Source organism: Armigeres subalbatus, chromosome 2, assembly GCF_024139115.2.
Source record: "Armigeres subalbatus isolate Guangzhou_Male chromosome 2, GZ_Asu_2, whole genome shotgun sequence".
Classification (NCBI taxonomy): domain Eukaryota; kingdom Metazoa; phylum Arthropoda; class Insecta; order Diptera; family Culicidae; genus Armigeres; species Armigeres subalbatus.
Genome location: NC_085140.1, coordinates 83,678,018 through 83,692,808, shown reverse-complemented (window position 1 = coordinate 83,692,808; position 14,791 = coordinate 83,678,018). Strand labels below are relative to the sequence as shown.

Here is a 14,791-nt window from a genome sequence, read left to right as displayed (position 1 = left end):
TTATGCCCGAGCCACGGTTGCTCTTGGGAGATTTTAACTCCCACGGAACAGGCTGGGGGGAACTGTACGACGACAACCGTTCAACAATGATATACGACCTCTGCGACGACTTCAATATGTCAATTTTGAATACAGGAGAAGTTACACGAGTGGCTCCTGCAGCAAGAGATAGCCGTCTAGATCTTTCCATTTGTTCGAGCTCATTATCGTTGGACTGTACTTGTAAGGTGGTCCAAGATCCCCATGGTAGTGATCATTTGCCGATCGAAGTCTCGATTTCCAATGGACATAATCAACCTGTTTTTATCGACCTCTCATATGACCTCACGAAGCACATCGATTGGGAAAAATATGCAGAGGCCATCATTGATGGCGTACAGTCGATAGAAGCACTTCCCCCGCGAGAAGAATACGAATTCGTATCCCAGTTGATCCTTGACAGCGCTCTTCAAGCACAACGCCGGCCAGTGCTAGGAGCTTCGGTTCGTAGGAAACCACACAGTCCGTGGTGGAATGTCGAGTGTACACAACTTTATCGCAAGAAATCCGCCGCGTTCAAAGAATTTCGGAAGCACGGTTCGATCGTTCTTCACAAACGGTACATCGCGCTCGAGATCCAGTTCAAGAAACTGGTCAAAGTGAAGAAACGTGGATATTGGCGTACTTTTGTTGAAGGTTTATCGCGAGACCTCAATGAGAACTCTGTGGACCGTCGGGAGAAGAATGCGCAACGCGTCGTCCGTAAACGAAGATCGTGAAAGCTCGTCGCGGTGGATACTCGACTTCGCAAAGAAAATTTGTCCGGATTCGGTACCGGTGAAGCAAGAGTTACGTGATGCTTTTGCTGACAGGGATGACATGGATCGTCCCTTTTCGATGATTGAATTCTCACTTGCTCTTCTTTCATGTAACAATTCCGCTCCAGGGATGGATAGAATCAGGTTCAATTTGCTTAAAAACCTCCCAGACGTCGCGAAGAGGCGCTTATTGAGCCTGTTCAACCAGTTACTGGAGTGCAACATTGTTCCGGATGATTGGAGGCAAGTGAGGGTGATAGCCATCCAGAAGCCCGGAAAACCCGCGTCGGATTATAATTCGTATTGCCCCATCGCGATGCTATACTGTCTTCGGAAGTAGTTGGAGAAGATGATTCTTTTCCGGCTAGACAAATGGGTTGAATCGAATAGTTTTGTCAGATACACAGTTTGGTTTCCGCAGGGCAAGGGAACGAACGATTGTCTTGAGTTGCTTTCTTCAGAAATTCAGCTTACTTTCGCTAAAAAGAGCAAATGGGCTCAGTGTTTTTGGACATTAAGGGGGCTTTTGATTCAGTTTGCGTCGATGTCTTATCCGACAAACTCCACGCGTGTGGACTTTCTCCAATTTTAAACAATTATTTGTACAATTTGTTGTCAGAGAAGCGTATAAGTTTTTCTCATGATGACTCGGCAACTTCACGAATTAGCTACATGGGTCTCCCCCAGGGTTCATGTTTGAGCCCCCTTCTTTACAATTTTTACGTCAGAGACATTGATGAATGTCTCATGCCAAATTGCTCGTTGAGACAGCTTGCAGATGATTGTGTTGTATCCGTTTCGGGGCCAACATCGGTTGATCTGCAAGGACCATTGCAAGATACTCTGGACAATTTGTCCACTTGGGCTACGAAGCTGGGTATCGAGTTCTCTCCGGAGAAAACTGAGATGGTTGTCTTTTCAAAAAACATAAGCCGGCAAAGTTCCCGCTCCAACTGATGGGTAAGACAATCACTCATAGCATGTCTTCTAAATATCTCGGGGTCTGGTTCGACTCGAAATGCACCTTCAGGAAGCACATTGTGTATCTGACACAAAATGCCATAAACGTATCAACTTCATGCGAACAATAACCGGAGCATGGTGGGGAGCGCATCCCGAAGATCTTATAACGTTGTATCGAACAACCATTTTGTCGGTCCTCGAATACGGTAGTTTTTGCTTCCAGTCCGCGGCACATGCTGAAGCTTCAAAGGATTCAGTACCGCTGTCTCCGTATCGCGTTAGGTTGTATGAATTCGACTCATACGATGAGCCTGGAAGTACTTGCGGGAGTACTGCCTCTGACAGATCGTTTCGCGAAATTATCGCTCCGGTTCCTCATACGCTGTGAGGTTCTCAATCCATTGGTCATTGACAACTTCGAAGCTGCTCGAACAAAACCCCAATCTCGATTCATGAGTATTTACCACTGGTACATTACGCTGAAGGTAAGCCCTTCTTTGTAGACACCAATCGGGCTAACTTCTTAGACTCTTACTCTTACTCTTACAGTTCCTCTGTTACTTTTGATCTGTCCATGAAGCAGGAGGTTCATGGAATACCAGACTTTCTTCGTGCGGAGGTCATACCTCCATTATTTGCAAGCAAATACGGGCACGCTAGCGAGGAGAAGCTTTTTCACAGACGGGTCAAAATGGTTGACTCCTCTGGTTTCGGTGTTTTTAACGTTTTTCATAGCGCCTACTTTAAGCTTAAAGAGCCTTGTTCCGTGTATACTGCTGAGCTAGCAGCTACACACTATTCTCTCGAGCAAATCGCATCCCTACCTCCTGACCACTTTTTCATCTTCACAGACAGTCTAAGTTCCTTGGAGGCTGTTCGGTCAATGAAACCGGTGAAGCATTCAGCGTATCTTCTTAACGGGATACGGAAAGCTTTGAATGCTTTATCTAAACGGTCTTACACAATCACCATGGCTTGGGTCCCTTCTCATTACTCGATCCCGGGAAATGAGAAAGCGGACTCTTTGGCTAAGGTGGGCGCTATGGAAGGTGATATTTACGATCGGAAAATCACCTTCGATGAATTTTTCACATTAGTTCGTCAGGAAACCTTGAACAGCTGGCAACAGAAATGGACAAATGGGGAGTTGGTAGATGGCTGTTTTCAATTCGCCCGCAGGTGTCGAAGCGTCCATGGTTCAAAAAATTGAATATGGGACGAGACTTCATTCGAACCATGTGTCGTCTAATGTCCAATCACTACACTTTAAATGCACATCTTTTCAGGGTGGGGCTTTCGGAAGGAAATCTCTGTGTTTGCGGCGAGGATTATCAGGACATCGATCATGTCGTGTGGGCGTGCGAGGAGCATCGTGGCCCCAGATCTGCGCTAACTGAATATCTCCGGGTCCGAGGAAAACAACCAAAGCCTATTAGGGAAGTGTTGTCGGGCCTTGATTTCGAGTACATGTCCCTGGTCCACCAAAAAGTTGAAAGTTGCAGATGTAAGACTGCATCCTTAGTCTGCCCTTCCTCTTGTCTGTTGTTCCCCATTACGAATGTCTTCCTCTTGTTGTCCATTTCATTGCCTGTCGTTAATCCCTTCCGTAAGTCTTCCTCTCGTTGTTGTCTCCCAAAAAAACAGATGCGAAACATCGCGAAGAATGTCAACTTTGTGAACATCAGCATCGTAATTACTTAAGTACCCTAAAATCCTTTCCTTTCCTACTGTATTATTGTATTCCCTAACCTCGACCAAACCGCGAGTCTTTCGGTTCCCCAAAACTAACACTATGTATAAGAATCAAGAAAAGTATTGTAAAACTTGATTTCGGCTCCGTAACGCTTCACGGCAAATGAGCCTTCCAAATAAACGAAAGATAAAAAAAAAGCTTGAATGTGCATTTACCGAGAAGGATGTTCCAAATTTGTTTTGAACAGTTCAGTTTCATGTAATGTAGGTTTGAACCATGAGTTTATCATATGTTCCAAGCTTTTGCAATTGCGCTCGCTTTCTGGAATAAGAATAAATATTAAATCAATGAGGTCTATTTGGAACAATCATTAGATTGCGAAAGCCGGTTTGTCTAATAGGCTGTCTCGAAAACCAGTTCGAAGGAAATTTTCGTTAATTACAAGAGTTTGCATGTAACTTCAGATCAATATTTTAAATACTTTCTCAAACTCGAAAGATTATTCATTTTGGCCGGAGAACACAAATAATGTCCGAAGAAATTCAAGAGGATCTTTTCGTGAAAATTTTAAAGATTTTTCTTCAGCAATTTGAAAGAATTCCTCTCAGAACAATTTCCAGCAAAAAATTTAAAAAAGAGATTGTTCCTTGAAAACTCGTAAAAATTCTAATTATTCAAGGCTTTTTTATTCAGTATATTCGAAACAATGTTCTACAAAATTGACAGAAACCTGAAAAAAAAATTTCTCGTCCAATCACCTACCATCTTCAAACTAATTGATTTGACCTATTCGCTTGGATGCTAAAAGCGGCAAGAAGATTAGAGTTAATCCGGTGAAGTTATTATTTAGCTTAGTTATTATTTAGCTTACTGACTAAAAATACTTCAATGAAATGATGTTTTTATCACCGGAAAATTAGATTCAAGCTACTTTCAGCATTTGAATGAGTATTACATTTTGTATGAGCTAATGGCGTCATCGGTCAAGGGACTTTAATTAAAAAAAGAAAAAATATAATCTTTAAAACACTCACTATATAAAAGACATCATTCACGTAAAGCCATTTACAAAATGTTCATTCGGAAGGCATTTTTTCCATAGAAAGTGAAAAGGGGAGTGAAAATCGCAATTATTCATGAATTTTTCACTGAAAAAACAATAATTATTCTTGACAACCGATAGAACATTTTTAATTCGCCCAAGAGGAAATATTACTCCATACGTTTTCCATGCAAATTTCAAATGAGTTCTACACCGCCCAAACGTTTACCAATTTATATATTTATATATTTTATTATATAATATATATTATTATTATATATTATATATTTTCCAGAGCATCGAATAGGAAATGCAAGAGGGCGGCTAGAGGACGGCCCATAAAAATGAAAAAAAAAGTGTTCCAAAAGCCACCCTTTTCTAAAACTTAATCTGAAAATCCATTCATTCATCTTAAGATTTAATCTAAGGAAAAAAATCAGCGTCCAAAAAAGTTTTTGATTTGACCACTTAAAGAAACATCTATTGATCTTTGATTGCTTATACATACTATCTATTTTTTGAAGGGCTCAGGAGGAGGAAAATACGATTTACGTAGTTTTTCATATACTACGAGTTGGTATACGCACTAAGGAACAACCGGACAGTTTCGCATGAAGGGACGACTTCCTAGTAGTCTCCATATGTTGTAACTCGAAAGGCTCAAGCGAGTTTCTCGGTTTTACGGAATCGATTCCTTTCATTTAAGTATTTCATATCTTAATTTGACAGACTTTGTAATCGGTAAAGAGTGGTTCCGGAGAAATCGAACATGGCAGAGAAAACTTCCCATAGGATCACTTCCGACGAATTATTCATAAACACGAAACAGCGCAATAGATGGTAACAGCTAGCAAGTGGAACAACATTAGAACAGCGAAAGATGAAAACAACAGTCGCTAGATGATGCGAAATTGTGAGTCAGCAAATAGTGGGAAGTTAGAAAGATGGGTGGTATGAGAAGGAATAATGATGACGTAAGAAATGGGATCGATTAACAGAACGAATATATGCTAGTAGTGTGTGTATAACAATAAGAGTAGCTCAATTAGGATTGCGAAATAACATAGATATTGTGCTTACCTCGGGTCGTCGTGGCGGCAGCTGCCATTTTGTTTTGTCGGTTTTTCAGTACGTGCAGTAGTAATAGTGAACAATGAACACACACACAAATAATGAAAGAGAGCGCGTAGTCGGATGGTTGTTCGTCAACGGTTGTTTGAATTTGATTTCAATTTGGTGGAAAATTGGTAGATTTTTTAAGATATTCACGTCATTTTATGTACATCCGCATTCGTAGGTCCATTACCAAAAGCGTCCAAGTGTGTGCGTGTTTTATTTAATTGAGAAGGTTGCCAGGTTAGATAAGAGTTGAAGTGTTGTCAGTGTAGCAGTAGTAGTGGTAGATGCAGTAGTTGACGTGTATGCGTGATTGCGGCACGATGGTGGATTTTAGATTTTTAAACATTGTTTGGTGACAGCAGCGTGTGTATTCCAGTTTTTTGGTAGTTTGTGGGTTGATTGTTTCGTTCCATCATCATCATCACCGGATTCGATCGATCCCAAACGAGTAATACGATAATGAATACACAATTGTACATTTATCGAACACATACATAGAAAAGAAAGAAAAAGAAAACGAATATGTTCACCGAAACCAGTTTTCTAAGTGTTTTCCTATGGCTAGATAAATTGACGACTAATTTGGGACGGGAAGGACCTTATACCAAAAACAATACAAATGTGTGCTTGAACGACACCAGACAGTATCGGGGTAGGGAAGATTATTTGTGCTTCTATTGTTTACTTTCCATAGTGCTAGTCACATAATTTAGGGTAACTCCACCGGTGTCTAATTCTTCATTAGCAACAGCTTTTGGGGATACTCTGAACCGATGAGATTCCCGTTTAGTATATTCTAATTGGTACGGATTGAGCCAGTGTGCATTGTATTCTAATATAGGTACTCAAGAGTAATATCGTAATACGGTAAGATTCTTATTACGTGATGATGGAATTTGGTGTTCGTTTTTGCATTTGCGATCATTGCCGTGGATATTTATGATAAAACAAAATCATAACTATGAAACCAACTACATTTATCTAAAACCTATGGACAGATTGGAAGCGATAGTTTGGAAAGGAAATGAAAAATTAATCCAAGAACTATTAACGCTAGAACACACAGGAACATCGATAGCGTGGTTTGACAACCGGAGCTAGTTAAAACATCGAACAGCTAACGAACGCTTGTCTAGTACTGTGGAGGTGGTGAACGAACAAGTTAACGGGACGTGCTTCCAATTGATCGCGCAAAGCATCTTTGTATAACACAACAAATGGGAGGGGCTTGTTTTGGCTAACATTGAATACTAGAGGATTATGGGTAGAGGCGAATTTCGGTGCCAATTGCTGTTATTTTTTATCATAAATAAACCTTGTACTTACCATTGGTTTAAAGATGTTCTGTGAGTTTCGGGGCGGTTGTTGGGGCGTTTGTTGCTGGGACAATGGCGGTTGTTGGGACTGCTGGGATTGGGACTGGGAAGATCCACTGCCGGACCGGGGCGTAGGAGGTAGAGGCCGGTTTGCGTTGGCATTGGGCGGCGGGTCCGGCACCACTATCAGCCGCTGAGGTAGTGCTGGCCGCGAGGGAGGACCCGGTTCCTCCACTGATTGCTGTTTACTCCGTTCGTCACGCTGTTGGGAATGGTGGAATATGTGCATAAGATTCTTGTTGGGCGAGGAAATTTTAGGAAACTAACGAATACCAAAAAAAATCTCAATCAAATTCTCATTCAGTTCTAATCTTAATTTAAGCCAAATCCAATTCAAATCTATTCCAAATTCAAACTAAATATCAACAAACAAATAATCAAAATCCAATCTGATCTGAATCTACTGCATAGCTACATTGATTCTAAATTGAAGTAGGACTTAGTTTTTGTCATTTTTTAGATCAATACGCTAGATCAGTATTGAAAATAAAAAAAAACCTGCTGGATTGCAAACAAAAGATCGTTTAACTTACCGGTTGAGGTTTCTGATTTCGGTTGGCATTCGGTGGTGGCTGTTGCTGCTGCTGTTGTTGCTGTTCAACACTCTGCATCACCGCTCGGCCCTCCTGAATCTGTTGGAAGTTCCGCCGGAGCGTATCACCGCCCGGGGCCTGAATAATAGACGACGGCTCGCCAGCCGTCGGCAGTTCCTCCTCCTCGTTCTCTGAACCCGAATACCGATAGTCATCGCGTTCCTTCTCCTGTTTGCGTTTCTTACACCTGAAAGGAAGGATGATTTGCATTAGAGTTTGATGGAGTGAGAGCAAAATAAAGTTACTTACCTATCGATATGGTCTTTCAGCTGTATCCGCACCTGTCGTTCCGTGGGCTGTTCCTTGATGAACGGGTGCTTCAGCAATTGTTCCGTGTAAGGCCGTTGGTGATAGTCTTTCACTGTACAATGATAAAAGCAAGGGGGAATAGTTAAATCGATGGTAATAAAGTTTAAAATAATGCTAATTAATTTATAGCATCGGAGTAATCGGGATCACAACAACCAGTATTGTAGCAGTTCAGATGTGCCACACAAGAGACGCGACATCCGGAGAACCAGGAGTGGCAGATATTATTAATTAGGAACGATGAGCGGCTGATGGCACATTGCATGGAATAGTGATGATTCACACGAGGGGAAAAGTTTAACTGGGCCAAACGTGCATCGTTGCAACAGTTGCACTGTCCATGATCGCATAGTTGTCTCAAGCGAGAATTTTTGTTAGCAAAGCTAGGACAGATATGCGAACATGGATAGTGCAGCACTCATGGAAAAATTAAAAAGTTTCACATCGTGGGTCGTGATTCAGGTACATACCTAAACGAAGAGGAACAATGCAGAAAGGGGGAGGAGTTGCGCATCCAGATGAGTGTACCGTGGCTGATAAAAGGTTATTGCAGTAAATTTTAGATGCAACTTCGTCGTTTGCTATATTGCACGGTGAAGAGTGCCAGTGCTGAAGCAAAAAGTAAACGTAGCGCTGAGTGGATGAACATTAGAAACTTTATCATTGTTGCAGACGTTTGTTTAAGTTATTAGCAATTTTCAACTAGAGGGAAAGGAGCTGGCGTTAGTCGGAGGTATGATGCATAAAATATCAATCCATTTGCCAAGAAAACTTGAGATAATTCCGTAATGTGGAGTAAGAAACTTCTTGTGATAGAAATCAGACAATCAGAAAGAGGCGCCGAGTGAACTAATTAAATAGCTGCTCATTGTCCTCCTATTCAAAGAGAATATTTAATAAACAGTCACTCGCCCATTGTGAGTCAAATGTGCGCTTCTGCACTTGTCACGAGTTCAAGCAAAATTTATTAAAATTTTAAACGCTGATTAGCTTGAAGTTTTGAGCTAAACCTAGACGTGTTGTTTAATAATTTCGCATCGAATGCAAACTGTTGTGAGCGAATCGAATAATACTAAGTACTAAAAAGTGTGTCACATTTTTGCACACACATACAAACATACAGACATCATCCCAATTCGTCGTGTTGGTTCGGTTTATATAGCGTCTCCGAGCCTCATATCGATTTTGAAGTGCCTTATAGCCTTTCCGTATACTTTATTTTTGAAACGGATCCTATCGATTTTACAAATATGAAAATGACTTTCAGAGGATCAATACCGATTATAACTGAGGCCAAATAGATTCTACAGCGAAGAGAAGATCAGAAATAGAGATGAACCGGTCAAGGGCCGAAAATCTCTTAAATAAAGATATAACAACAACAAAAAGAAGATCAGAAAATGCTTACGCCTGCGTTATCCAAAGAACGCAATATTACAAAAGTTAGGGGATGTCATCTACAGTAGTGCCTAGAGACTCTCTGGAGATCTCCACCATAAAAGCTTAAATTAGCACGATATAAAAGGACTGGACAGTTTCCGAGCCTTGGTTCTGTCTCCTTCAACTACTCTTGTGGGAGGTAAACCACCTATACATTTTCTTAATAACTAAGCCGTTTCTGTCCATCAGGCAAGCGCAGTTCCTGCCTCCGGACCACTACTTGTCGCAACAAGGAGAAGTCGTTGCTTTTCCCCGAAAAGAACGACTGCCATAATTACAACAAGTCCCTTGATAAGGAAGTTGTAGCCGTTTCGAGAATTTCAGCCTTTCAGTTTTCCGTTTTCTAACACCCCCAAGAGAACCCACACCAACGTATCTCCAGACTCCAAAGACCCCAAAAAGCAAGCGTCAAACAAGTCAAAAGAGGAGCGGACCTCTCACCAAAAAGACTTCTCATATTCAACCTACATCCTATGTACATGTCAGCAGTCAGCTCCCATAACCTCTAATACCAACCAATACCAGATCCAGGCATTCGGGGCGCCTTAGGACCGGAAGCAATAACCCATTCGGAACCTTGGAGGATCGATCTCGGTGCCCGGAAAAGCTTTTTTTTTGTGGTTTAAAATTCAGTTTATTTTGTCAAATTCATGTTAGTTTTTATAATGTTGTTTCGAATTCAAAAATTTATAGTTAGTTCAAACTCTAAAGCGTTTACATCAATTCTTCCACTTCCACTACAAGATTAACGTAGCAGATGTAATTAATTAGGAGTTTCAGAATGTGCACACGAGCTGCTCTCCGTATGCCTGGAAAAGCGGGCTTCGCGAGGTCTTCAAACGAAAGTCGTCTCCATCCATCCGCTACTTCCGCCAGCTTCTGCTGCTGGACCGTCCATGCCGGGCCGACACGAGCACTAGAACAAAAAACTTGTGTTGAAGTGTTTCGGCGTTGCCACAGAGCTGGCAGTTCTCGTCAGCCGCTAATTGCATCACGTGTAGTAGTTTTCTAGTAGACTCTTTGCTTTCAGTGCCGGAACTTGCAAGTCTTAGTCACCGTGGTCCTTCTTTCGAACAAGTTGCTTAATGGGATCGCGGGCGACTATTCCTCTCCATAGGAAAGATCCCATCGTCAATGTGATTTTTGCTGTACACGCCAAGCGGAGGCAGCACCGAAGAAAGGTACCACAATTTCGATGTGCCGAACGTATTCAGCGTGATTACCTTCTGGTGCAGTGTAAGCTTGCGCAAAGATTTTAGCCGCGTCGCGTATAGAAATCCGCGTCGCGTTCCAATTCATCGTAGTCATCAAGCGTATAGAGTTTGCGAAGGAAATACCCAAAATTTTGACTACATGAGTAGTTTGTAGCCACTGGGTTTCAAACATATTCCCTTCGCAAAACCCAACATTCACCGCAACTGTTTTGCGCAAATTCAGTTTCGCGCCGGCGGCAAGACCAAAACGACGAAAAACTTCCCTCATCGCCTCGATCTGCCATGGTGACGTCACGATGACGCTGATGTCGTCGGCGTAGGCCAAGGAGCTAGACTTTACAAAGGTGGCGCAGATCAGCGCTGCGTGCCACTAGTTATCTCTTTCACTCTCCCGCTGTTCTTATGCAACGCAAATAGTGACGTCACTATTTGCGTTGCATAAGATCAGTGGAAGAGTAAAAGGGAGAACTAATGGCACGCAGCGCTGATCTGCGCCACCTTTGTAAAGTCTAGCTCCTTGGGCGTAGGCAACGAGCAGATCAACCCCACACACTTGCTCAAGCCTATACATCTGTCAGTGGATGGAGATAGAGCGCGAACAGATGCATGGACAACGGGTCGCCTTGCCGCACCGACCGTGTGTTCTCAAACGATTGAGAGAGGTGCCCATTGATAAGCAGCCGGGATGTGGACCGATTGGCTATGTTCGAGAGCAGAGAGATGAGCTCCTTGTTGAACCCGAGCGACCGCATGGTTTCGAAGAGGAACGAGTGCCGCACCCGATCGAACGCGTTCTCCAAATCGAAGCTGATGAGCTTGCCAGCGCGACGGTGATGACGGAGACTGGCGATCCGATCTTTCAAAGCGAGAATGGCCTGGAAGATGTTTCGCTCTGCGTTTGAGCATTTCTGCTCGTTGCTTAGCACGCGGTGGGCCTGCATTAAGTGTTCCATCCTGTTTGTCAGGATGCGGGAGAGCAATTTATAATCGCTGTTTAGCAGCGATATGGGCCGGTATACTCGGACTGTGTTGTCGCCTCCCTTCTTCTTCACTAACACGATGACGCCCTCCACGAAGGCATGGGGGAGATTTTCGTTGAGTGCTTCATTCATAAGCACGGTGGATGACATCGACCATCCGGAGATAAAATTCTCGTGGGATCCCGTCGGCTCCGGGGACTCGAGAAAAAATCAAACAGATTTGCCTCGACTGCTTGAGGTTCAGCGATGATTTCGTCTTCTCCCGTCTGTAACTGCGTGATCGTAGTTTTCTTCCGTCTTCTATCCCCCAGTTGGAAGATTGACATTGGCTCCCCTGTCACGTGCGTCTCGTTGATGCGCATGAACATGTGGGAGAAATTACGCTGCAGTGCCAACATTTCTCCTTTCAGTCGGTTGATGGTGGTTATGGTTTGTGGCTGCAGATAATAGCCATCGTACGCTAGCTGTAGTTGCGCATAGAAGTGCTGGTACGCGTCGTGAAACTCCTCGTAGACGATTCGAGATTTCCACTTGAAAAAGGACTTAATTTTTTGCTTAGCCTACGACCTCATTCCATCCATTCCATCCACTACCCATAGTTTTTGCGCTGCCGGGTCCAATATTGCCACTTATATCGGAACTCGGCAACGTTTTTTTTTTTTCGGTTAGAAGATGCGGTCGAAAAGCCCAGAAACCGCGCCCGGGCTCATGTGCCAGTGAAGGGAGACAGAGTCTGAGCGTTAACGCTTTGTGATCCGTGAAACAGTAGACGTGCGTGTAGGCAGACTGCAATTTATGGCGAAGACCACGGCTCACGTAAATCCGATCGAGTCGAGATCGCGCGTCTCGACAGACATAGGTAAAACCATCATAGGTAGGCATCACGTGGACATAGCTTCTCCCACACATTATGTAGCTGCAGTTGCTGTAAAGCGGTTTTAAGAGACGGACTGGTGTTCGGGCTGGACGAATCGCACGCACGCAGCACGCAATTGAAATCGCCAGCAACGATGACGTTCTCTTCTCTAGCAGCGCACTGTGTAGTGCCGGCCGGAGGGAGCGTAGACGTTGCAGATCGTTGTGTCGTGCATTCGCAGCGCGATTAGTCGGCTGTCCAGGCTCTTCTCTACGTGTGTGACATGGATGTGCTCCCTCACCGCTACAGCTGTTGCTCTCCTTATGTGGCCTACATTCGCGAGAGCGACAAAGCCAGGCAAGGAAAGCTGTTTGTTCTCGACTTCCTGCAGACACACGATATCGAGGTTTTGGCTGCTTGTGAAGGTTCGGAGTGTGTTCAGTTTTGTGGGGTTCGTGATCGTGCCGATGTTGATGGATGCGAGATTGTATGACGTGAGAGCCATTTATGGAAGGAAGTCTACATCCTGCTCGTCGTCACCGTCGTGGCATCGCTGTTTCTTGCCGGGCGGGCGTCCTCGGCTTCGCATACTTCTCGTCGATGTTGACGAATCGTCCGTATCGTTGCCGGCGGTTCGATCTTTCAATCGCATCGCGTTTGCTGGCTTACCTACCCGTTTGGCGCTCGGGGGTTTTACAACGTTCGCCTTCTTCGGTGGTTGTCGTAGCCCAGTTTGCTTTGCCACGTTCGCATAGTTCTTCTGGACTAGCAGCTTTTTGTTCTGAACACACGATATGTCAGTATGCGCTTGCTCTTTGCAGTATTTACAAGACACGATCTGTCCCTTGTAAACAATGTAGGCCTACTGTTCATCGATCGTTACCCATGAATCGATGTTTCGATGGACTAGCATTCGGGCCGACCAAATGCCGAGATAGGATAGGATGTGATAACTCAATTGAGACTGCCTTGTTGTTTTTAGTTGGTTGCTCTGACGAGTTGGTAGTCAGTGCAGCCAAAGTAATTTGGTAAAAAATCTTCCAAATATCATGTATCAAAACTTGATGCTTTTCTTTCCGTTCCATCCATTATTTATATAAGAGAAGCGAAAGACTAACAGAGAGAAGTTTTCGCTAATGAAAATATGACTTTGAAATCGAAAATGACAGAAAGGTGAATCATAATGCTTAAAATCAACAGTTTTAAACCTTTACAACCCTTGAGAATAATTTATATGGTGTTTGCAGTTCAATATAAATTTACTTTGTACCAAAAAAGTGGAACTCAAACATTTACGTATTTTGCTTAATATCAACTTTATAAACCTGCAACACGGCCAAACTAACAACATGCTGCCCTACGAAAAACGCGCCGCCACCAATCGAAGTAATCGATTGTCATTTTCAACCAATCAGCAACCGGTACGATTGTGACAGCAAATCGGTACGATTTTTACTGACTACTTGGCACATCCTATCCTAGATGCCGAGTGGTATCCCACCGAACTCGAACCCTTCTCCCCGCAACCCTCGCAGCGAAAACACTTCACCGAACGCACTCAAAAACTCCACGATTTTTTCTTCGGGGACGTTTTCTGGCAGGTCGTGCTCTTTAACCTCTACACATCCATCTTCCATGGTGATGCTAAGCTTGTATTTTTTCCACGCGTGCTCCATTTCATGCTTCTCGTCATGTTCTTGCACTATTCGTTGTACGAGCGCTATGTTGTCAACCTTGACGAACGCACAATGTTCACCTCTGTGGCACTGTAGTCTCAACACTTCTTCTTTCTTCAGACCGAGTACCGTGCGGCAAAAGCCGCGAACCTTTTCGAATGACGGCTTCACCGGGAAACTCGAATAGTCAATACGAAGAGTATTTTCTCGCCCCATCGCGGATCACTGAAACACGCGACGCGACACAGACACATCTGCGGTAACTGTCACAAACGAACAAAACAAGCCCTGGATAGTTGGAGCGCCGGTAGACCAGAAGTCAAAGGCCTTACCAGAACGAGTCCAGTGAGCGAAGAACCACAGAAAGGCCTATTCAGGCCGCATGGTAGACGGAACCATATCGGAACACCGGAACTTAGGAACACTTTCGGCGCCTCGGGGTAAGCATCTCCCCTGGAAGGGCATCGGGTTATTTGGCTGAATAGTTGAGAAAAAAACCCCGATCTTCTAATTTCTTCCTTTTCCTTTCTACTGTTTCCTTTTTTCTGTTTTATTTCTTCTTCCTTCTTTCCTTTCCTTCTTTTTATCTTTTCCTTTTCTTCTTTCTTGTTGCATCTTTCTTCTTCCTTTTACTTACATCCTTCTTCTTTATTTTTCCTTCCTTTCCACATCTTCATATTTCCTTGTTACAGTCAAACCTCCATGAGTCGATATTGAAGGGACCATCGACTCA

At 43.5% G+C, this 14,791-nt stretch overlaps 1 protein-coding gene across 12 annotated transcripts in view; it reads right to left on the bottom strand.

The window, feature by feature from the left end:
- The window catches only part of LOC134209556 (serine/threonine-protein kinase mig-15), a 269,786-nt gene that overhangs the window by 77,312 nt on the left and 177,683 nt on the right, over positions 1-14,791 (bottom strand). For 9 of the 12 annotated variants that reach the window (XM_062685542.1, XM_062685552.1, XM_062685554.1 and 6 more), the window contains exons 5-8: positions 7,833-7,944; positions 7,524-7,770; positions 6,941-7,192; positions 5,576-5,596 (exon numbers count right to left, since the gene is read on the bottom strand). In XM_062685542.1, the coding sequence (XP_062541526.1) occupies positions 5,576-5,596; positions 6,941-7,192; positions 7,524-7,770; positions 7,833-7,944 (632 nt within the window). The remainder of the gene's footprint in view (positions 1-5,575; positions 5,597-6,940; positions 7,193-7,523; positions 7,771-7,832; positions 7,945-14,791) is intronic. The other 3 variants (XM_062685547.1, XM_062685548.1, XM_062685551.1) reach the window with 1 other exon arrangement.